Here is a 22284-nt window from a genome sequence, read left to right on the forward strand (position 1 = left end):
GAAAGTGATAATAAATGAGAACTAGGAAAAGTATAAATTGAATGGAACAACAATCGAGTTTACATCATTTCTTTATTCACGCTTAAAACGAAGTAGAAAAAGTTCTTGGCATCCCCTAGTTTCACTTGAGCTCTCTTCCACTGACAGAGAAATAGTGCCTTCGTATGAAGAATGGCTCATAACGAGTGTAACTAGCAGTTATTTCGTTACAGCCAGCTAGTTTACTTTCTTCATTGTTAACATAGCCAATTTTGTCACCGTAAAACAATAATATCTCATTTCTAGTCTTTCTCTTAATTTCTTTCAAAATTTTGGAAAAATACGTGTTTAGTCAAATCCAATAAAATGACATATGTTCAGATACGCAATGCATTCGCCGAAAATACGGTAATGGAATCTTTTTTTTCATATTTACATTTTTTGTGTAATTTACGCGAACGTGATTAAAAGTAAGAATTATTGTTTTTCGGTGAAAAGTAATCTTTGAGCTCGTACACCAAGAGGTTTAACAATGTGGCGCAACTAGGGTTGCGCTTATAATTCTCAGTCAAGGGGGGGAGGGGGAGGCGGTAGCTCACAAAACAATTCAAAGAATTATATTTCGCGTTATGAGCCGCCAGTTTCAATCTCACTCCCGGGTGTCTCGGGTTCCTCATCGTTGTAAATATTCTCTGCCATCTGCCACACTTGCATTATGTTATCCTCCGATACAGAACATATGACCCACGGTTCATTCGGGTTCCACGAAAAGTCACTGATTTTTGCGGTATGACCTCCATGTATAAACTGCAAAAATATTTAAAATATTGTTTGAGAAATTTTTATTCCAAAGAAATAAGAATACATAGATTCTTAAAATCGAAATTTACAGAAAATCAAAAAAGAATATTGTAAATTAGAAGGGAAAAAATCAATACATTTATTAAACTTTCTAAACAGATTCTTCGATTATTTATTAATTATGTTATTCGCAAATAAGTTTGCATAATTACCAAAAGTTCAGGTGGACCATCCTCGGCATCCTCGCTGGACTGTTCTTCACCGATCTTGCTAAGATCCCAGACATGTAACCGTCTGTCTGTGCCGCTGCTTGCCAATATTGTCTCGTTATGTGGAGACCACTGGACCTGGAAAATCTCATCCTTGTGCGATTCAAATGAGTGCAACTTCAACTTAAGATTTCGCAAATCCCAAAGCGCCACAGTTTTATCCGCGCTACCAGTGGCCAGGATGAATTCGGAATATGGGTTGAAACTCAGACAGTTCACCTCAGCAGTGTGAGCATCAACAGTATGACTTGGTTTACTAGTATTGTTACATCTGTAAATAAATATTTAAAAATTTAACAATATATGTATACTGCAATATCCTTCGCAATACATTAAATAATTGTAATTTTAATAAATAGTATTAACATTAATCGTATTAACAGAATAACTTAGTCTTATATCAACAAAGAATATTGCTCTTATTTAAATTTTTCATTATATATTAAATTAATGAATACTTTTGTTTTAAGCTTAAATCTATACTCTCAAAATAATCTATCTGGAAATCTAGAAAATATTTATTAACTGTATTATTAATAAAGATGACAATTACCTAGTATCCCAAATCATGAGCTTTTGATCATCAGCGACTGAACCAAACAGTGATTCATGGAGCAAATGCCAAGCGACGTCCTCGACCACGGCTGTATGTCCTGTAAAAATAGTTTTTGCATCGATAACACGATTCTCCTTCGGTGTGGCATTAATGTCCCACAAACAAATTGTGTGATCATCGGACGCGCTAAGTAAATATCCATTGAGATTTGGATTCCATGAGAGACCGTAGCCTTCCTTTTGATGTCCTCGCAGTCTGCAATTATAATATTTAAATAAATATAATATCATCATATTAATATAAGTACAGTATGTTCCATCGTTCTACAATATTTATTTAACAAATTACGCAAGTACCTCAAGTCCGGATGACATTCCCCGTTGGGGTCTGGTTTACTAGGATGTTTGGTATAATCAAATACGAGCACATCGCTCGAAGGAGTCTTCGTCGCGATCACGCACGGATTTTGTGGCATAAAACGCGCTCTATTGACCTCACCCTCATGGTTGATCTTGATTTCGATTTCGATTTTACCACTCACAGAACCAAATCCGCCGAATTCACCTTTTTCGTTATCATAATGGGAAGCATCGAATTGCGCGTCTTCATTTGGCAGCTGCACACTAGCGATGAGCAAATGATTTTGTTCGTCCGAAGTATGAGTGCCCAGGATTAACCTGTGGATCGAGTAATCTTTTCCCTCTGGTCTGGTGACATCTGGCAACCACTGAGCCGTCAAAGAAGGCCATTCCAGGGCATGTGTCATCACAAGATCATATAGAAATGGTGTGTTTTTCTTCCATATTTTGTACTCTTCGTTGATAATACGCTCCTCCACAGCATCATCAAAACCCTCTGCACAAACATAGGCGCTTAAATCGCCTTTTACATAAAATTTCTATATCTTAGAAAATATATGAATAAAATATAAGAAATATAAATCTTATTTATAAACATAACAAATGTGAATCATCTCATGTAGGTAAACAATTGGAAGAAACATGATAGATGAAAAAATATCAGATGGATTAAGTGGCAACATTAGTAAAAATGATGAGCTTTTTAAAATTTTTGAAAGTAACAGTGTCATAATTAATCTTTTCTGGTTACACAGTATATTTAAGGAACATGATTTCACAATAAAAACTTGCATATCAATAATAATAATGTAATATCACCTTGTTCATTTATTGATACCATTTCAGACTTGTGCACAACTTTTCTTTCAAGAGTATTTGATTTGGTCCTTATGATCTTAGTTGGTACAGTTTTATTTCCTTTTGTTTTTAATTCAGTTTCTTCCATAGGCACATCTTTTGTACCCATAAATACATCTTTTGTATCTATATTTGGTTCAGCCATTTCCATCTTATTCGGTTCAGCCATATCCACTTTAATCGTTTCAATTTTATCTGGTTTGACTTTAATCGGTTCAGCCAATTGGATTTTCATCTTTGATCCTTCAGTCTTAATTGAAACAACTTCAAAACTCAAGTTTGATTTAACACTCATTTTAAAGGATTTAGGTTTATATGTACGAGCAGTTAAATCAAAGACATCTAAGTCTGTATCCAAATTATTTTCCAGAAAATAAGTCACGAGTTAACAACTACGTGTGATCATTTTAAAAGATCAGTGAGAACTAAACCAATAGAAACAACAATAACAGCTCGTTACAATAATAAATATGTAGCGTCTCTTATATACAAACTTTAAAACTGAAGAAAATGTCTAATATGAGAATGTAAACATATTTTGATAGCTACACAAGTCGACAAGCCATATACTCAACTCGCCATAGACGCTACTCTTCAAAATCATATTCCGTAAACTGTGCAACCAATCAAGAAAATATATCTCGCATCTATTTTTACATGAAGGATCATACTCTATCTCGCCATGATTTCACCACTGTTCTCTTTCTCTCTCTTTCTAGTGTGTATAAATTTTAATTATTTATACACTAATTGCGTATATTTAAAATAGCAATTAAAATGTAATTTCTTTATATGAATATTAAAGCCTCGATATATCAATTACAAGTGCCTTGAGGGAAAATCGAGGAAATAATCGTTAATGAAATCCATCTTCAATTTAACGTATTATTATGGAATTCTCTAGAAATGCCGACACGTGCATTCAAACGATTGGATCCGGTCCGCGAGAAATAATTCTTGTGTATTAATTGTATAGATGCCATTAATTTGTTTATACTTATATATACATATATATAAACGATTTTATATATATATATATATATATATATATACATATATATGCATATAAAGTGACAACTATAACCGCAAGCGTCGTCTCGCTGACTCGGAAACGCGGGATTTTCACGGCTCTCCGGTGTTGTATATATGTATAAATACAGATAAATATTATTGTTCGTCGTTCAAATTCTTTTTTCCACGCTTTCAGCAACGCAATAAACGAAAGCAAACGAGAGAATCTATACTGTGCCCCCGGTGGGCAGCGTGGCGGTTTGTCGGGGGCGTCCCTTTGGGATTGTCGACACTGAACGTTTATTTGTTTTCGCGAGAAAGTGAAGTAAACAGAATATGAAAACAATATCGAAAATACGCGTATTCTTACCGCCATCCTTGTCTGCCATCATTTATCCGTTGTAAGTTCTTTAACTCGAGAGATAATTGAGGAGCAGAGCACCACGTCCACGATCCGGCCCGCCAAAATCGAGGAAACAGCCGAGTGCCGACACCAACAGGACGCTCAAGTCGGATCACAAGGAAGCGCAAGCTCCGTTTGCAATGCACACAAAAATGGCGGTACAATCGATTCCCATTTGACGCTTTTCGTTCGTTTTTGACGTCAAGATAGATCACGTGATAAAAATTGGTGATGGACAACGAATCACGAAGAGAATCAACGTTTCACTACTTTTTCTGCTGGTTGTCCATTATTATTAAAATAGGTTTGTTCATTACAGTTGTGCTGCATTTATATTTTCTATATTCAAAATAAAATGGAGGAATAAAAAAAAAACAAAAATTTGACTACAAAAAAAGGAACAAATCTAAAGCTAAAGAAAAAACTAGACAATCACATATAAATTCTTATTTAAATATAAATTATAAAGATTATTTTTAATTACATGTTATAATGTTATAATCTTTTATATGTAAAAAATATTTATTATTAGTATTATAAAACAAGATGATTTGAACCAACCTATTTTGTTTTACGCACAGAATGTGTATGTACTTAAAACTCTCCTGTCCATAAGACTCAATGTTTTCTAAAAAAATTATTTTAAAAAATTGTACAAAGTTTGCGCGCGAAACAAAACAAATATCAAACGATTTGGTCACTCTACTTGGCCCAAAGCCACCTTGTTTTAAGGTAATTTTTATTTTTTTTTTAACGAGTATATATTCAAAAATATGACTAATATATTGCCAATATTTAAAACTTTAGGAAATATAATGATACATGTATTGATGATAATCTTTAATAAGATTATTTTAAAATTATTAATATATTGGAGGGAGTAAAAATATCTTTTATTTAAAATCTATTTGATCACTCTGTATTTATTTCCTGCTTGTTTAAAAATGTAACAACATTTTCTGCCAATTCCCTATAAGTCTCTGCTTGTCTGCTCTTCGGTGCTGTCAGGACAATCGGTTTACCACTATCCGAACTTTTAGAGATACTCTCGTGCATTGGTACCTTCTGTAAAATATCCACATCTGTAACAAGACAAAAAAAACATTAACATATCTTTTATATAAACTCGTATGTTATTATTCATATTTTCAATTATATCTTCAATAATCATTTATGTCTTAATAATATTTATTAATAATTATTATGTATCAACTATCATTAATAATTATTAATTTTATTAATATTTGATATAATAATTAAATAATTATTAATAATTACAAATAATTATTTAAAAAATGTAGTTATTTATAATAATTTATTACCAAGTTCTTTTACTAGCGAGAGCGTGGCATTGCCGAAAAGAGGCACCTCTGTCATGCATTTTGGGCATGTAACACTGCTCATATTCTCCACGATACCGGCGACGGGAATGTTCAATTTCTTGAACATATTTGCACCTCTCCTGGTTACCTCCAGCGCGACTTTCTGTGGTGTTGTCACCAATAACACACCAGTGATAAAAAGTGTCTGGATCAGGGAAAGATGTGTGTCCCCTGTCCCAGGAGGAGTGTCGATCACGAGATAATCAAGTGGTCCCCATGCCACCTGATTTACCAACTTGTTCAATGCATTCATCACCATGAGTCCCCTCCAGACTACTGGTGATTTCTCATCAATTAAAAATCCCATAGACATACTGTGTGAAATACAAAATTATAGAGTATGACTGCATTTATGTAATCATTTGAAGCATCTGACATATTAATCACCATTTCACACCATAATTTACAAGAGGTTCCATGAGGTTCTCTCGATTCAGTGCAGGTGATTCGTGGATGTTCATCATCAGGGGTACTGAGGGTCCAAAAACGTCGGCATCCAGCAATCCAATAGACTTGCTGGGCTCAATAATTTTTAGAGCAGTTGCCAAATTCACAGCCGTTGTTGACTTTCCAACTCCACCCTTACCAGAAGCAATCAAGAAAATTTGTTTAACACCTTTTATATGTTTCCGTTTCGGAAGACCGCGCGCCATGACTTCTCTCTGTCTAGCTTCCAAGTTCTCTTGCTTAGTCTTAGTCAAGTCGATTATCGTACTGTACTGGAACAAAATAATTACAATTTAAAAATCATTATTAGAGAATTAAATTTATAAACGCCTCTTTAAAACTTGATTTTTCTGCTATAAATGGCTAGTTAAATGCTTCTGAGTAAAAATGTCCATTCCTACCAATACAGATTATCTTTGATCTTGATTCAACTTACTCTATCTTCTAGTTCCAAGAAGTAAAAAAAGATAAAGAGTAAATTAAACCGAGATTAAAGTTAATTTATATTGGTGGAAAAATGAATACATTTAAAATAGAACTAAAAAAATAAACATTGAATTAAATCAAAATTAATTTACTTTGATAGAAATGGACATAAGTATAAATTCAAATATCTGCAAGCTCAAGGGAAAATGTACAGAGCAAATAAGACTCAAGTATAATTAGTGAGATGTAAAAAAAATGTAAAACTATTCCAAAAATACATAACATTTCAAACGTTTTGCTTTATCTTCAAGCTATCTTTAGTGACTACAATATAGTATTTTAAATCCTTAGAACAATACATTCTTTAAGTAAAAAAACTTAAAATTTCAGGACACTGTACACAGAATTATAGAAGAATAATTGCGATTTACCTGCCGTTGCCACAGATGCTGAAGGGATTTTAAATACCCGCTGAAACGCGGCCTTGCGATAACGCTCGACATTTTCACCGACATGCACTCGAGCTAACCTCACAGCATCAAAACGTGTAATGCATCGTAAATATATATATATATATATTCATATATTCAAGAATTTACCGGCATACAGATGGGTTAGTAATGTTTCGTAAGTTCTTATCTTTCCATTTTTCTATGTGACAAGAAGCAAAATTAGAAAGAAGCCGAAAGAGGCTCTCCTTCCCGAGCGTGTCGCAAACCTCTATCCGTCAATATCGGAGTCGCGCAATTGGGGAAACATTCGCGGACATTCCGATTTTTTTTCAATTTCGCCGCCAAATTAATTTGTACATACTTCATCCCCGCCAATTACATCGCGCTTGCACAGCATAAAAAAAAGTCATGCACACGCACACACACATGCGCGCGCGTATCGGTCGTCCACCTAACCTATACCCATGCTTCTCCATTCATAATTTCCAAAGATATTTCCGTTGAGACGAATAAGAGCTTTTGTGCCTCTCATCGCGAGTTCTTTTTTAACTTCTTTATCTTTGCGAGAACGAGAACGCCTTCGGCGAAGAGACAGATTCGAATTATTAGGTTAGGTCGGGGTTACGTCGCGCACTTCGCGACGGGCTGTGCTTATTTGTGCTTTCGGTGCGCTGGAAAAAAAAATGGCGACCACTTAGTCAACTTTCTGCCGAGCGCGAGCAATTGCGTCGCGATTTCCTCCAACAGCATCGTGCACAGCGGATTTTTTTCCTTTTCCGGACGGATGATGACGAAACGTACGTTTGTCCGCGATCGTTTTCCATATCACGTCCAAGCGTGATCCGCCGATAGTGGCCGCGGTCGAAAATCAGAGCATTCTCTGCGATGAGAGGTTAAGATAGGGAATTGATCTTGGAGTTGTTGCAAAATTAAAGCCCTCGCGAAGCTAAATTCCTCCTTTTCCTCGATCAGGATGATACATTAACAGCGTGACAAATTGTGCAGGTGAAGGACGTCGCATTTGACCGCAGGGCGAACGGAATATGGGCCTAAAGGCGGCCGTTCAGGCTCTGAAGTAAGTTTCGATCAATTTATAGACGTGTCATCAAGCATAATCGCGTTGTCATGTATAAATCTCGGATCTTGTTTTCTATTAACATACGAAATGCATTTGACAGGAAAGCGGAACCGTTAAAAGACAAAGTTCAGCGCTGCAAGGATCTTCTCAATGATAACGATGCCTGGGTATGCCAGCAGCAGCTACAAAAGATATATCAACAAGTCCTTATACTGGATTTGGAATATGCCCTGGACAAGAAGGTCGAGCAGGAACTGTGGAGTCTGGGATTTAAGAATTATATAGTGACTTTACAATCACAGGCTAAGGACAAGAAGAATCCCAAACGTGGCGAGTCCCAAGCGTTGCTCAGTTGGTGCTTAGAAGCAGCCAGCGGTTTCTACCTGACCTTGCTACAGGAAATCTGTACTGTATTTGACCTAGATTTACCATTTAGAAGGTACATATCTTTTGCACAAGTTTTGTTTATTCATTTATTTCTTTTTCTGGAGGACTAAGCTTGTGATTTTTTAAATTTCTTTTACCTTAATTATCCTTTATCATATCCTTTATTCAAAAATCTTAAATTATTTTGTTAATAAAACCCAGGTATGCCTGATTTAAGAATCAGGATTAAACCCAGGATTCACTAATTACAAATCAATTGTTTTTATGCATCATTCCTAACCTTAAACTTTTATTATTATTATTGTTTAGAAATTTTTATGTTCCAAAAGATGATACAACAATATAATTCATTTAATTCATGTTTGAAATTAAACTGATGTTTTGTAGATTTTGTTTTTATCAAAATAAAATATTTTCCTATTTAAAGTTTGATCATATATGTAGCATAATAACTAGCCATCTTTTTGCACAAGTATTTTGAATTTATTTTTAATTTATATCTTATATAGATTGAGATTATGTATTACCAAATGAACTTGATCAATTTTTGCAGGAAAGGTTATGTATACGGATGTACGTCTCCCTGGAAGGCTGTTGAGAAATTATCTCCGCCTCACAAATCTTCTTGTTTTTACGCCTGCCAATATTGCCTTGTACATCTGGGCGATATCGCGCGATATAGAAATGAGAGCAAACAAGCCGAGATGTTTTATAGACACGCTGTTTCGCTATCACCATCCAGCGGACAGCCATATAATCAACTGGCGCTTCTAGAAGCTTCCCGTGGTGACAAATTGGGTACCGTGTTTCATTACGCACGTTCGGTAGCCGTGAAACATCCTTTTCCCGTAGCTACAGCAAATCTCGCCACAACTCTGTCCTCTGCTTTGAACGATAAGTCCTTCAATATCGACGGCAAGACCAAATTAAATTCTCAGGAGTACATTGCTGTCTTTCTGAAACTACACGGAATAATTCACATTCTTGGCGATTTGAAGCTAGCGTGCTCTTACAGCAAGCAACTAACAGAGACACTGACCGCGTTGGTGGCCACTGAGAGCTTCAGTTCATGGATGCTTATACAGATGTTGGTGATTAATCTATATGCACTGCAACACACAGCCGGAATTGGCACCGAAAGCACGGAATTGCTCAAAAACGAGCAAATGGTTAACGATAAAAGACTCGCCCGTGACTGTATACTGGATCTAATTGCAGGCACTCTGTCTGCTTTGCTGCTACCCGTCTATACGATAAAGAACTCTATCATCGAGTACTTTGCCTTGCCTTCTAGTAAGTATCTGGTGTATCTTTGCGATGTATATTTTTTATAGATTGGCAAAACAGATTTGAGTAACAGATAATATTATCCTTTTCCTGCAGTAAAACTGTGCCTTGATTGGATCAACATAAAACCTATGGTTTTGGAGGAAGTTGCTTTTACATCGAGATTACAGATCTGGCCCAGTCTTTGCGTACTTTTGAATGCCTTGCAGAATTGTGTAGTGGATTTCAAATATGCTGAATGTAAGTAACTGCAATGCATTTAAGATTATTAAGCAATTTGTAAAATTATTGGTAACATATTTAATTTAATCAATGAATTTAAAAATTAAAAAAATATATATCAAAGTAATTAGTAATAAAAAATATATATCAAAGTAATCAAAGTAATAATTTAGCCACATAATTATCTAGTATTATATTATGTTGATAATTTGTATTTATAAATTTGCACTCTAACAAATATTGCTTGTGAATATATTCATGAATATGAGACATATATTAAAATATCGCAATTAAAAATTAAAATTTGATGTAATATATATGGAACAGATGCTGCAGTACCACTGCCAGAGGACCGTGACCTTCAGGGTTTTCTACCGTTAGAGAAAAGTTTCGAGAATCTCAGATTCACGAATACAGCGTTAGAGGGCGATGTTACGACATTGAACAAGTTGCGGGCGATACGAATTCTGCATCTGGGCCATTGCTTCGCTCAGTATCAAATCAATGGGTCAACGCCAATTTCGATTATGACTGAAGAAAAAACGGGCGATAACAGATTTACATCTATGAGCAACGGCGCTGGGCCTAGCAACGAGTTAATGAAAGAACTCGAGGAACTCAGCTTGAATAAGGACAAACAACTTGATACTTCCACTTCGAGTCCAGTACTGTCCGAAGTGGCTAGTAGCAAAAGTTCGGTGGAAACCGATATCGAGATTCCCTCAGATAAAAAGATTTTCCAGGGTATTCTTAAACCGCAAGGCTCCTTGGAACGAAACCGAGATTCCTTGGTGAATACCGCAGAGACGAGCAGCAGCGGCGAAACAAATTCTCTTCCATGCGCGAGGAAACCGCGACAAAACATAGCAATGCAAGCGATCATGCGTCGTGCGGAGAACGAGCAGAAGCAAGTAACGTTCAAGAACGTATCACCCGTGGTCGTTGAAGAAGAAAATGATAAAAAGGCCAAAGTATTAACCGTACCACCGGTTACTTCTGTTGCGAATAAACCGACGCCAATTCCAGAGATGCCCAAAGCTAACGAAGCTGCCAATACAAATAATATTCTCGTTAATGTTCAAAACCGGTTATCGGCGATGCCGATCGCTCCACCCACTGGTCAGAACCAATCTGCGTCGAGTCAGAGCCAGCAAAGACCCGCTAAATTGCCACCTAGCATTCCTATGCCCGCTCAAGTAAATCAGTTAACAGCCAAAGAGCAACAACAACCTCAGCAAGTTACTCAGCAAATGCTTCCGCAAATGCACACTGGCATGACGACGCAGTGCAGCCAACAGGCTTCGACATTGGGTCCACTTTGCTATCCAAATCAATCATTCAACGTGCAAAGTCCACAATTTGGTAAAAATTTCATGGCGAATCATCCGCCACTAGCAAACGCGCCGCGTTATCAAATGCAAGGGCAACTCAATAATAATAGCCAACCAGTACCAGCAATATCACAAGGCATTAATGGAATGCATCATGCAATCAATCAAAGCAGACCATTGCATCAGAGGATGTCGCAAAATGTATCCCATAGCTCCGCGCAATTGCTACAGCAAAACATACGATTGGGATCGCCTGCTCAGCAAAATATGATGCCACAAAATATGAGTTTGCAAGCAAATAATATGGGGCTACAGCCAGGTATGAGTATAGAGCAACAAAATCACTCGATAGGGTTGCAGCAGCAGCAGCAGAGCATGATGCAGAGCAATCCCAGGCCAAATGACATGCATGGTCAGTTAAATATGAACGGGTCGAGTATGGCGAACATGACGATGATGTCAGCATTGTCGATATACGAAAAGGATCCTCAGCAGCAAACTTTGACGACACTGGCAAATTCGCAGAGCCCGACCAACACATCAAATTTCCAGCTAAACTTCAATCATTTCAATCAGAATCAAACTTTCGGACAATCATTATCACAAAGTCAACCGTCACCGTCGTTCTACAAAAATTCTGACGCAATGGATTTCTCATTCCCGAATCAGATGACTAAGAATCAGCAACAGCAACAACCCGCGGCGAATAATTACATGTTCTGCAATTACGAACCGACCGAACAATTTAACTTGTGGAAAGACAGTCGACCACCTCAACCGCCGATTGCCTGGTGGGCGGGTTCGGTTAGTAATGCAACGGCCCAGATACACATGAAAGATTCAACAACCAACGATAACACATTCTCCAACTGGAGCGATTCGTCTAATCTCGGAAGTACGACGAGTAGAATGCCATTGACACCAGGCAAAAATTATCAGCCACAACAAAACGAACAACATAGCAGACAACTTATGGCAGGAAATAACTTTGAAGATTCCAGATTGTTTGAGGTAAGTCAGTTGTTTAAAATGCAAGTATTTAAAATATGTGGCAAAATTTGTGCAATATATAAAAAAATATAAGTGTAAAATGTTCCCATTAACTTACATCACAAAATGTGTTTTTTTGATTTGACAAAACTTACTTGACACTCAAAAAATTTGAAATAATTTGTAATATATTGGGAGATTTTGAAGAAATTTGAAAAACTTATTAGTTTAATATACCCAAGTCTGGAAAACAAATAAGAATAAAATTTCAAAAAGCTGACAAATTACTATATTTTTTATAATACAAAAAATATAAAAATTTTAGATATTACTTCTTTCATTTATTCTTCTTTCAATATAAATTGAATTATTTGTCTTTATGTACATAATCATATAATTTTTGATAAAAATGAAAATAATCTTTAATCATTCATCATATATATTTAAATCACATGTATTGTGCATGATACAATTAATAAAACCTTCCAAAGTTATGTAATGATTAACAATTTTAATTCAATGCATGTGAAAATTATAAGAATTATTTCACATAAAAATTAGATAATTCTCTTACTTCGTATACAGCAAAAATTTATTATTAAAAATTTTGTATATATTTAATATTTTGTATTGAATTTATTTATTAAATACTCTGAATCTTGAATAATTTAATATATGATATATATAATTTAATATTCTTATTTAGCTCGAACAGAAGCCGTCCCAAGCAGTGAGTACCGGCAATACTTACTCCCTATTCAGTGGCAACACGTGGAGTACCGTTAATACATCGATTAATTCGGGCTCGACTAATCAGGATCCAATGAAAACGCGACTTCATCAACAATCTCTGTGGTCTGGGCCGGGTCCTTCCCCATTAGAACGGCTTTTAAAGCAACAGAAGTCGCTACGCGAGGGGGGTACCACTTGAAGGGACACGCGAAGGATCCGCTGAGGAGGTCAAGCAGAGTGTAATTTCGCGTTCAAGCGTATGCCGATTTAAGTAACCACAAGCGTGCTGCGCGGCGGCGAATAATTACCTAATCATTCGACAAGAGATGTGCGAAATTCTTAAAAGATATGTAGAGAAGAACGAATAACTGAGGTTGACCAAGGCGCAGCGTCTTCCTCGAGGCATTATGATATGCACAGGGGTAATATAATCTTCGTTATTTTTCAATTGCACATGTGAGATCTGCAAGAGACTCGAAATACACATTTTTCGGAGTGAATTTCTTGCAAATCAAGCAAAGCAAAACGAGAGACAAATGTTTACCGAATGACGATTCACAACTGCAATTTAATTTGGGAATAAATAGAAAAACAACAAAAAAAAGGTATTAGAGGTGCAAGATGCGATAGCTCTTAGCAAAATGTTAATTAGTACACAGGAAATAAAGGAAAAATGTAGACACTAATTACGAGTGACGAGCGCGCGTGACTTTGTATCTTTGACGTATTTAGAAGACGCACAATAAACACGTCTCATTTATCAAAAACAATCAAGCAACGCGCGTCGTCCTGTGTTGTCTCATTGTCACAACATCCCGAATGCCAAAACCATACACTTGAAAATCAGGCAGGAAAACGAAAATTATGGTTGAACACACTCGTTTTTAATGTAATAACTTTATTTCGTAAGAGTATCACACATTAATGATTTTTCTGTCTGTAATATTATATATAAGTTATATCACATACGTCATGAGTTATAATACATATTCCTTCGTTTCGTCGCGATAAAGTTTTTGAAATTCTCATTCCATATCAAGCTTCTGATATTAATTTTACTAAAAGAATATATAGGAAGTGTTCCAGGCAAAATATACACAAGCAATACTTTTTTGTACTCCCTTTCCTATTTTTTTCTTAAACAGAGCAGTCTGAGATTGTAAAGAAATATTAAACTAAAAACGTTTGTTGAAAAATTGTCGCTGTATCTGCATATATGTCTGTAATCCACAGTAAAATCAGTTTTTTTCAATCTCTTTTTTGGTTTATCAATTAGGCAATGCTGCAAAATGTAAATTTAAGAACTAACAGAGCTTCAAAACTCTTATTTCGAACATTTTAAATTACTTGAAGTTGCATCGACAGTTATAAAATTGGCAACGTAATGAATAATTAACTTTTTTTTTACTAAATTAGGAGATTAAACTTCAATTACTTATATGGAAATGTTACATTTTACATGAAAACCAATTAACAAAATAACCAGTTTTTTTATATAATATAGATTTTTTAAAAAAAATTTATTCTGTCATCAGTATTCGTTGGAGTATTATTTTGCGCTCTATAATCGATTCTTCGTTTTATCGTTAGATTGCACTGAAAACAGTTTCTATTGTCAATTATAAGGCGCATGTTATTCTCGCGTATGTGCAGACAGTCTTTTGCGTAACTCTGCTTTGGCGCTCTGCATGATTTCACCTGTTTAAAAATATAAATTGTCTTAACATATCATTATTATCTTATTATTAGGTAATAATAACATTGAATATAAAATGCTGCTTCAAAAATTCTATTAAAAAGATGGTAGAATTATTTATAAAAGCATATTATAATCTTATTTTAAAATAATATAATAGAAATAACAATGGACATAATCTTACCGGGCCATTATATGTACCAGAAGAATTAAACGCTCCGACTGCTTCAAACGTGTACATGAATTGTTTTGCTACAGCTATGCAATTGACAATTTGTAAGGAACCTATCAGATCACCCATTTGATTTATAGACACGTTTAAAAAAAATAGTCCCATTTCTTTGATATGAAAAGCGAAATCATAATCTCGATTTATTACATACTCCAGGTTCCACTGTTTGTTTAACACATTATCTTTCGTGTTAAACTAGAATTAATCATAAAAATTACAATCTTAAAAAATTCTAATAATTCGATTATATTATCAAAAAGCTTAATTACACTATTGATCATAATTTTAATTGCAACCATTATACATTCTACCTCGTAAAATACATCTTTGTGATGATATCTCAGATGACCGATCATTCTTCCATGTGGTAATTCCATCACACAAGTTCCAATACCACACGGATATGTTCCTTTCCCAACTCGAGGCGCCAAATTTATCGGCGACTTTTGCTGTTCGTTTTTAACAGTAATTGCGTTAGCTTCATTTATAGATTCGGTTTGACAAGCAATAGAAGGCATAGAAATATCGTCGGTTTGAGTCGCCACACAAACTTTGTTATGTAGGATTCTTCTGTTCAGTGCATGATATGGATGCAGCAAAGATAACTAAGAAATACAATACTTTTATTTAAAATTATATTGGCCCAGTCACCTTTTTATGGAAAAATGTAAAACATCTGAATTAAAATTGTCTCGTATTATCCTTGCATTATTCTTAATTCCTTATTATCAGGGTTGGAAACGTTACTTTATAATTATTAATGTTACCCTTGCCATTAACATTGCATTTTCATGATATTTTGATGATCTTTTTTGATCAATAAATTGGTACTTAAGTATCACTATTCGATCAGTTTAATATGAAATCTACAGTAATTTTAATTAATTGCAACACAGTTCACATATTGTACATTTATAAAATAATGATAAAATTTATTTCCATTACTGTAACGACATTACCATTACAGACAGGGAAAATTAATAATTGTTACCCAAAAGAAGTAATGGTAACAATATTATAATGCGTTACTTCCCAATTCTGCTTATTATTATTATCATCATTATTGCAATAACTGAAAATAATCAAGATCATACCTTTATATCATGCAATGTTGCAGAAAGTTGTTCCACTGCCAAATTTCTTGTTCCTATAAAGGAAGATTTGCATATGGGACACACCTGCAGCTGCTCCTTGCAGAATTGACATATGTGATGTCCATTTGTACACTGAATTTTTACACCTTGCATAACTTCCAAGCACACTGGACATTGGAGCAATTCCTCCAATGAATCACACCACTGAAACAATCAAAATTATAGAACAATCATTCAGTACAGTATTATATTTTACATATAGTCAATATAAGATTGGAATCAAGTTAAAAAGTTCAAAGTTAAATAATAAAGCTGAAAGGTAATAATGTTTAACTTAATTTAGCTAATATTAAATGATCTAATTTTTAACTTCAATTATTTTTAAAGCATATAAACTTTAACTTATTAAATTTTTTTCTTAAGTTAAAAATTTATCTATATAAAAGATACACCTCCACAAAAAACAATATTTTGTTATTTTAGACAAACTTTAATCACAAATAAAATATTACATTTATTTAATCTTCCACCAAAAAAATTATAATTGTTTTAAATAATCAAACTTTGAAAAATTACAACTTCTTAATTTAATATAAATAATTTCTTTTCAAAAGTAACTTTCAATTTAATTCTAACATAATTTTTTAATTGAGATAGGCTTTGTTCTTATAACTTTTAACATAACTAAATTAATTTTATAAACCATTAACTATAACTTAATTTAGTTTAAAAAGTGTATTAATTTATACGACTTTGAGTCAATGTTTTAAAAGGTTAACATGGTTAACATAACAATACAAAATCTAAAATGTGTGATGTTTGTATTTATTAATCTGTATTTTCAATAATCTAAGTAACTTTCTTAACATTTGACTTTCATATTTTTATGTACATTTTCATTATTTTTATTTTCATTATTATATTTATTTCAATTAATTAATGTAAATGACTTAATCGATAATATTATTTTTCAATTGTTAGCTATAATCTGCTGATAACGTATCGAGATACAATTGACGTTAGGATGAAACATGAGATCTGCAGAAGAATTGTGCTGGCACGTAAAAGTATCGATGTCTACAATACTATACCATTTCGCGAATCTCCTCCACCATCGTGATTAGGCGTATTTAAGGTTCAAAATACGATCACAAAGCAACAAAGCAACAGTATTTTGAAGAGATAGATGACCAGTAAGGTGTACAAGATATTTGCTATAAAGCTAAACTCTTATCTCTGATTCTCTTTTCCTCCTCTTCCTTCTCTACCCTTCTGATCGTCACGGAATTCCCCGTCGCCATGTTGGCCAAGTTTGCCAGTTATACGAAGAAATATAACTAGGCTGATTATACGAACATGAGCATTGCTCTGAAATCTGGAGGTCTATCATGTAACATTTCCCCTAGGGCGGAAACGTGAAAAGTGAAAATCTTTACCATAATAGCTATTCTGTAATAACATTCTGTCATTTTAAGGTTATAGTTGTACATTAATAGATATGTCCGTGTTGCTTGAATTTCTTGCATGTAAAATGCTTTCTTTTTCTTAAATGCCTAACATATATTTATTTTGTTTTAAATATATAAATTTTTAAAAATTACAAAGAACAGGAATATATGCCCGCACAGGTTAGATTTGCACATAGATAATTCACACATACTAGTGTGTAGAGTATCAGTTCCACATGAGGCGTACTTTCCGAGCGCGTAAATTACAAAAACCAATCGTAAATTTGTTTAGCATTTCTGTTAGAGAGTACAAGAGAAACCCTAATCAGCAATTGGTTGCATTAGATACGCATTTCTTAAAAATCCACGAAATACGCTTCATGTGAAAGAAGGCTTTTAAATGGCGTAACATATTTTAGTAAGTTACTAGAATACGCAAATTACGCTACGCAAGTTACGCCGCATGTGACGGCACCCTTAAGCTAAGACTCCATGTATGCGGTGAGCTGCGGCAAACGCATGCGGAAGGCAACTCCATGTACGCGGTAGAGCCTAACGCCACGCCACGTGCGGAAATCGAAGCTGTTGACGTTTTCAAGTTAAAGTAACCATATCGTAGTTTAGATATAAAAACATAAAAATTAAATTTTACTAATTGTAAGTTTTCCTTTTTAATATATGATAAACTTATAAATTTAGTAAGGCAAAAGATTTTGTATATGATAACATTATCATATTTTAAATATAGTGTATTTTAATATAAAATGTGTGAGTCTATTACTATACTGAACATCTGTTGCCTACTTTAATTTAATTTATGTTATATTTATCAATTTAGTAAAGCGAAAGCTTTTAGCAATATAATTTTATTTTATGCGATAATGTTATTTCACAGCGATACCCTGCGTAGGGACCCTTGCTGTCGCTTTTTTCTGCCAGATTCGTTATATGCAAAAACGCGTCAATTAAGCCTAAATTCGTCAAAATCGGAGGTGAGGCCTCTAAACTGAATAATTACCATCAATAATATCAAAATGAATTACGATGACGATCACCTTGCTTTATTATTGTGGCTACGAAGAAGGCGAAGACGACAAGAGCTAGAAAGGCAACAAATTAATCGGAGAACAGCTCGATGGTGGGTTCATCCTATTATAGACGAACGTCATCTTCAAGGTGCTTATGATAACCTTGTGCTTGAACTTCGCCGTGACGCAGAACGTTTTCACAATTTTCATCGCATGTCTCCCGTTCAATTTGATGAATTATTAGCAATGATAGAACCTATTGTTACAAAAGTACATTTGACAAGAGAACCATTGCATCCAGGACTACGATTATCATTGACGTTGCGATACCTTGCATCTGGGGATAGTATGGCAAGTCTACATTATCTTTACCGCGTAGGTAAATCTACTGTACCGAAAATAATTGCAGAAACAACAGAAGCACTTTGGCAAACACTACAGCCTCAAGTACTTCCTCCACCAACTCTACAAACATGGATTAAAATCGCAGAAAACTTTGAAAATAAATGGCATTTTCCAAATTGTGTCGGCGCAATTGACGGGAAACACGTTACCGCACAATGTTTTAAAAATACAGGATCAGCTTTCTATAACTACAAAGGCACATTCAGTACTGTTTTAATGGGAGTTTCTGATGCTGATCTTCGCTTTGTATATGTTAGTATCGGTTCTGCTGGTAGAGAAAGCGACGGAGGTATTTTTCAAAATTTAGATTTTGGAAGATGCATCGAAACAGGAACATTACCATTGCCTCCACCCAAAACATTACCGGGCACAAATATTTGCCTTCCCGTAGTATTTGTTGGTGATGCTGCATTCCCATTATTAAAAAATTTATTGCGACCATATTCTGGTACTAACTTGAGTCCAGAAAAAATTATTTTTAATTATCGCTTGAGTACAGCAAGGCGTCTAATCGAAAACGCATTTGGAGTAATGTCAGCCAGGTGGAGAATATTCCGACGATCAATTGTTGCATCACTTTCAACTGTAGATAATATAGTTAAAAGTTGTGTAGTACTGCACAATTGGCTTCGAAATGCGGAACTGAACGTTTTGCCTGCACAAAGAAGATACGTTCCAGTAGGTTTTGTAGATGTAGAAGATCGCTATGGAAATGTAGAACCTGGTCAATGGCGAAACGAAGAACCATCTGGCGCACTTCGAGGTTTTGCATCAAATACATCAAGAAACTGTACAAATGACGCTAAAAGAATTCGAGAAATGTATACAGACTATTTTATGAAAGAAGGTCAGGTACCTTGGCAATGGAATAAGCTTCCGAACTATCAACGGGAAGCGTATATGCAATAGGAAAAAGGTTAATTGATTGTAATACATAATTTATAAAAAATGCAATTGATTAGATTTTATTTTGTTCCTCTGTTACAACTTGAGAAAGCGCTTGTAATACTAGTGCTTTTAAACGTAATTTCGCATTTACGTTTAGTTGCTGTGAATCCCGCGATATAGACAAATAAAAGAGATCGTCTGAATTCATGGTGTCGGTTGAATTTCGTTTTTCCACCAAGTTTAAAATTGCCTGGTCGACCGCATCTGTACGCGTTTCAGGCAATTGCTTTTTTGCTAAAAAAGAAAAATAAATATTATGAAAATATAATTATTATATATATTTTTATCAAATTTTTGCAATTATGAGATACATAATTTTTATTGTAATGAAGTAAAATTTGGTTAATTAAATACTTTTTTTATTACCCGGTAAAAAAATTTTTTATGTATAATTATACATATAATTATACAAATCAAATGTCCATATATATTAAAATATATATAATTATATACCTATAAAAAAATTCTTTACCGTGTAATAACATATATAATTAAGATATTTAGTAAATCAGTTATAAGATAGAAGCACTCTAAAACTATTTTTTTAATAATTAAGTAATTTAAATATATCACTTATTTTCAAATAACGAAACACAATAAGTTTACCTCGTTTTGCATATTGTGCGTAATTTTGTTGAGAATAGCTGCCCACTGTATCAGATCTCCGAGAACAGGGCGAGACGCTGTCTCGAAGATATGGTGCACTCGAGGGACGAGGTGAAATGCTCTCAGGACGTGAAATGTTCGAAGTACGAATAAATGGAGCTCCTGTAGAACTAGGAAAGGCATCAATAGGACGAGGCGAGACACTGTTAGGACGAGGCGAGGCACTGCTTGGATAAGGCGAGATGCTATTAGAACGAGACGAGGCACTGTTAGGACGAGGCAATGACCTGAACTGTGGTGAACAAAATTCTGTTTGATTTGTCTGTCTTATATTGGTATCCTCCATATTGTGTACTGTAAAATAATGTTTAAAAATATATAATAAGACATTCTAATGTTAAAAATGTATTATATGAAGAAAATTTTCTTGTACAAGGTATTTCGTAACACAGTTTCAAATCAGACTTTTGAACAATATCTCGGCTTCAAACTATGTTAGTTTGCATATAAAGTTAACTGTACAAGAAATTTTTTTTATGTGTACAGAATTATTTATTACAAATTTTTTTTTTAATTTACCTTGTTCTTGTGTATCATATGCACTATGTATATCTACAAATGTTTCCGATGATGCTGGTGACAATGCATCAATAGATACAGGATGTTCAATGCCGAAATTTTCGTAATTTGTCACAGTTCTAATTGAAAACAAAACTTATTATTTTACGTGAAGCATATTGTTTATGACAATGAGGAATTGACAATTACAATCATCAATCAAATAATAATATAATTAACATCATGAATTTTAATATGCATTTATCAACTAGAATAAAATCATCATAAATATATTCGAAATAAGTAAACTTACTTGCGAGGTTCCACTGTATCTGACAAAAAACTTAAACTTGGCATAAGTGACCATACAGAATACTGAACAGCTGCTTGTCCACTTTTTGTTTGTAATTTCTTTTTCTCCTTCATGTACCGATCTCGAATATTCCTCCATCGATTTCTCACTAAATCCTCTACAAATTTATCATAATTTTAATATTAACATTAAATAATATAACACAAGTATTATTACATTATACTTTTTTTATATCTAAGAACATATATTTATAATAAATTTCAATTTTTAAAATGTTATTTTATTTCAATAAATACTGATATTGTTTTAAAAGAGTATGACTTAGAATAGAAACTTTAATTTGCATTATTAATTAACAGTCTTCGATAAGAATTAGGAAGTATATTAACATATCTTTCTTATAAAGACGCTATAAATATTTTTAAGTAATACATACCACTAACATTAAGTTCTTGAGCCAGTTCACACCATAATTTTTTTTTTACCACGTTGTCTTTATATTGTTTATTTTTTAAGTCCCATAATTGTGGGCGGCTTCTAATGTAATGAATTATGAGTTCATTAAAATCTTCAGAATTGTATTCCACAGATGTATTTTCGTATAATGCCATTGCTTCGTACGACGTATGATGCAGTATGACAATAACCTACAAATCTAGTAAATATTCAACAGTTTTCACCGTTTTCACTAATCCCCGAAAATCTTCGATAGTTGCCGACTCTAGCCGAACGGCATGCGGCATGCGGAAAAATTAAAATATTTTGATCTCAACGCAGTGCGGTGCGGCATGCCGGAGCTTGCCGCAGCCCGCCTGATCCCTGATCTCTGATTGGTCACCGCACCATTTGCCGCAGCTCACCGCATACATGGAGTCTTAGCTTTAACTTCAATGGTAAAGATTTTTGCCTCGTGCCCACAGGACGCGGCAAGGCTTGCCGCGCGGCAGAAGTTGGCTGAGGAATATTTCGATAGCCAATCAACGTCT

The 22284-nt window shown here is 34.4% G+C and overlaps 6 protein-coding genes across 11 annotated transcripts; 2 read left to right on the top strand and 4 right to left on the bottom strand.

Annotated features, from left to right (window-relative positions):
• Positions 1–55: 55 nt before the first annotated feature.
• Positions 56–4382, bottom strand: LOC105202581 (chromatin assembly factor 1 p55 subunit). 3 transcript variants are annotated; one of them, XM_026136041.2, is made up of 5 exons: positions 4204–4382; positions 1962–2460; positions 1603–1860; positions 993–1320; positions 56–786 (listed from the first exon to the last, which is right to left on the bottom strand). In XM_026136041.2, the coding sequence occupies exons 1-5, from the start codon at positions 4223–4225 to the stop codon at positions 607–609; spliced, it is 1287 nt and encodes a 428-aa protein (XP_025991826.1). In that variant the 5' UTR covers positions 4226–4382; the 3' UTR covers positions 56–606. The 3 variants fall into 3 exon arrangements, with proteins under 3 accessions (XP_025991826.1, XP_025991825.1, XP_011169469.2); XM_026136040.2 differs by having other exon boundaries at positions 1962–2487; positions 4204–4355; XM_011171167.3 differs by lacking the exon at positions 4204–4382 and adding an exon at positions 2784–3564.
• Positions 4383–5132: 750 nt separating this feature from the next.
• On the bottom strand, positions 5133–7404 carry LOC105194508 (iron-sulfur protein NUBPL). 2 transcript variants are annotated; one of them, XM_011159452.3, is made up of 4 exons: positions 6923–7404; positions 6006–6337; positions 5559–5932; positions 5133–5318 (listed from the first exon to the last, which is right to left on the bottom strand). In XM_011159452.3, the coding sequence occupies exons 1-4, from the start codon at positions 7004–7006 to the stop codon at positions 5149–5151; spliced, it is 960 nt and encodes a 319-aa protein (XP_011157754.1). In that variant the 5' UTR covers positions 7007–7404; the 3' UTR covers positions 5133–5148. The 2 variants fall into 2 exon arrangements, with proteins under 2 accessions (XP_011157754.1, XP_011157755.1); XM_011159453.3 differs by having other exon boundaries at positions 6006–6332; positions 6923–7059.
• Positions 7405–7588: 184 nt separating this feature from the next.
• Positions 7589–14062, top strand: LOC105202578 (protein SMG7). The gene is made up of 7 exons (XM_011171160.3): positions 7589–7740; positions 7949–8018; positions 8122–8460; positions 8962–9701; positions 9792–9935; positions 10245–12259; positions 12945–14062. Exons 2-7 carry the CDS (start codon positions 7987–7989, stop codon positions 13167–13169), a joined length of 3495 nt encoding a protein of 1164 aa, XP_011169462.1. The 5' UTR covers positions 7589–7740; positions 7949–7986; the 3' UTR covers positions 13170–14062.
• Positions 13852–17312, bottom strand: LOC105202579. Its single transcript, XM_011171161.3, has 5 exons — positions 17084–17312; positions 15993–16196; positions 15210–15503; positions 14851–15093; positions 13852–14668 (listed from the first exon to the last, which is right to left on the bottom strand). The coding sequence occupies exons 1-5, from the start codon at positions 17105–17107 to the stop codon at positions 14480–14482; spliced, it is 954 nt and encodes a 317-aa protein (XP_011169463.1). The 5' UTR covers positions 17108–17312; the 3' UTR covers positions 13852–14479.
• A 605-nt stretch (positions 17313–17917) lies between these two features.
• LOC105207145 (protein ALP1-like) lies at positions 17918–19827 on the top strand. 2 transcript variants are annotated; one of them, XM_026141300.2, is made up of 3 exons: positions 17918–18097; positions 18336–18432; positions 18522–19827. In XM_026141300.2, exon 3 carries the CDS (start codon positions 18682–18684, stop codon positions 19780–19782), a length of 1101 nt encoding a protein of 366 aa, XP_025997085.1. In that variant the 5' UTR covers positions 17918–18097; positions 18336–18432; positions 18522–18681; the 3' UTR covers positions 19783–19827. The 2 variants fall into 2 exon arrangements, with proteins under 2 accessions (XP_025997085.1, XP_025997055.1); XM_026141270.2 differs by having other exon boundaries at positions 18336–19827.
• Positions 19812–22160, bottom strand: LOC120356858 (putative protein TPRXL). 2 transcript variants are annotated; one of them, XM_039455820.1, is made up of 5 exons: positions 21735–22160; positions 21299–21455; positions 21007–21125; positions 20428–20781; positions 19812–20055 (listed from the first exon to the last, which is right to left on the bottom strand). In XM_039455820.1, the coding sequence occupies exons 1-5, from the start codon at positions 21907–21909 to the stop codon at positions 19832–19834; spliced, it is 1029 nt and encodes a 342-aa protein (XP_039311754.1). In that variant the 5' UTR covers positions 21910–22160; the 3' UTR covers positions 19812–19831. The 2 variants fall into 2 exon arrangements, with proteins under 2 accessions (XP_039311754.1, XP_039311755.1); XM_039455821.1 differs by having other exon boundaries at positions 21742–21877.
• Positions 22161–22284: the final 124 nt, after the last annotated feature.

Source organism: Solenopsis invicta, chromosome 12, assembly GCF_016802725.1.
Source record: "Solenopsis invicta isolate M01_SB chromosome 12, UNIL_Sinv_3.0, whole genome shotgun sequence".
NCBI classification, from domain to species: domain Eukaryota; kingdom Metazoa; phylum Arthropoda; class Insecta; order Hymenoptera; family Formicidae; genus Solenopsis; species Solenopsis invicta.

Coding starts and splice junctions, on each gene's coding strand:
- LOC105202581 (XM_011171167.3), bottom strand. CDS start 3,117: ATGAGTGTTAAATCAAACTTGAGTTTTGAAGTTGTTTCAATTAAGACT. Junction 2,461..2,783: donor GGTATCAATAAATGAACAAG/GTGATATTACAT, acceptor ATGTTTGTGCAG/AGGGTTTTGATGATGCTGTG. Junction 1,321..1,602: donor CTCATGATTTGGGATACTAG/GTAATTGTCATC, acceptor ATTTATTTACAG/ATGTAACAATACTAGTAAAC.
- LOC105194508 (XM_011159452.3), bottom strand. CDS start 7,006: ATGTCGGTGAAAATGTCGAGCGTTATCGCAAGGCCGCGTTTCAGCGGG. Junction 6,338..6,922: donor AGCATCTGTGGCAACGGCAG/GTAAATCGCAAT, acceptor ATTTTGTTCCAG/TACAGTACGATAATCGACTT. Junction 5,319..5,558: donor CTCGCTAGTAAAAGAACTTG/GTAATAAATTAT, acceptor GTCTTGTTACAG/ATGTGGATATTTTACAGAAG.
- LOC105202578 (XM_011171160.3), top strand. CDS start 7,987: ATGGGCCTAAAGGCGGCCGTTCAGGCTCTGAA. Junction 8,019..8,121: donor GCGGCCGTTCAGGCTCTGAA/GTAAGTTTCGAT, acceptor TGCATTTGACAG/GAAAGCGGAACCGTTAAAAG. Junction 9,702..9,791: donor GTACTTTGCCTTGCCTTCTA/GTAAGTATCTGG, acceptor CTTTTCCTGCAG/TAAAACTGTGCCTTGATTGG.
- LOC105202579 (XM_011171161.3), bottom strand. CDS start 17,107: ATGGTGGAGGAGATTCGCGAAATG. Junction 16,197..17,083: donor TGGAGGAGATTCGCGAAATG/GTATAGTATTGT, acceptor TGATTGTTTCAG/TGGTGTGATTCATTGGAGGA. Junction 14,669..14,850: donor CTGGTACATATAATGGCCCG/GTAAGATTATGT, acceptor ATTTTTAAACAG/GTGAAATCATGCAGAGCGCC.
- LOC105207145 (XM_026141270.2), top strand. CDS start 18,475: ATGAATTACGATGACGATCACCTTGCTTTATTATTGTGGCTACGAAGA.
- LOC120356858 (XM_039455820.1), bottom strand. CDS start 21,909: ATGGCATTATACGAAAATACATCTGTGGAATACAATTCTGAAGATTTT. Junction 21,456..21,734: donor TCAAGAACTTAATGTTAGTG/GTATGTATTACT, acceptor ATAAATTTGTAG/AGGATTTAGTGAGAAATCGA. Junction 20,782..21,006: donor ATATGATACACAAGAACAAG/GTAAATTAAAAA, acceptor ATTATTTTACAG/TACACAATATGGAGGATACC.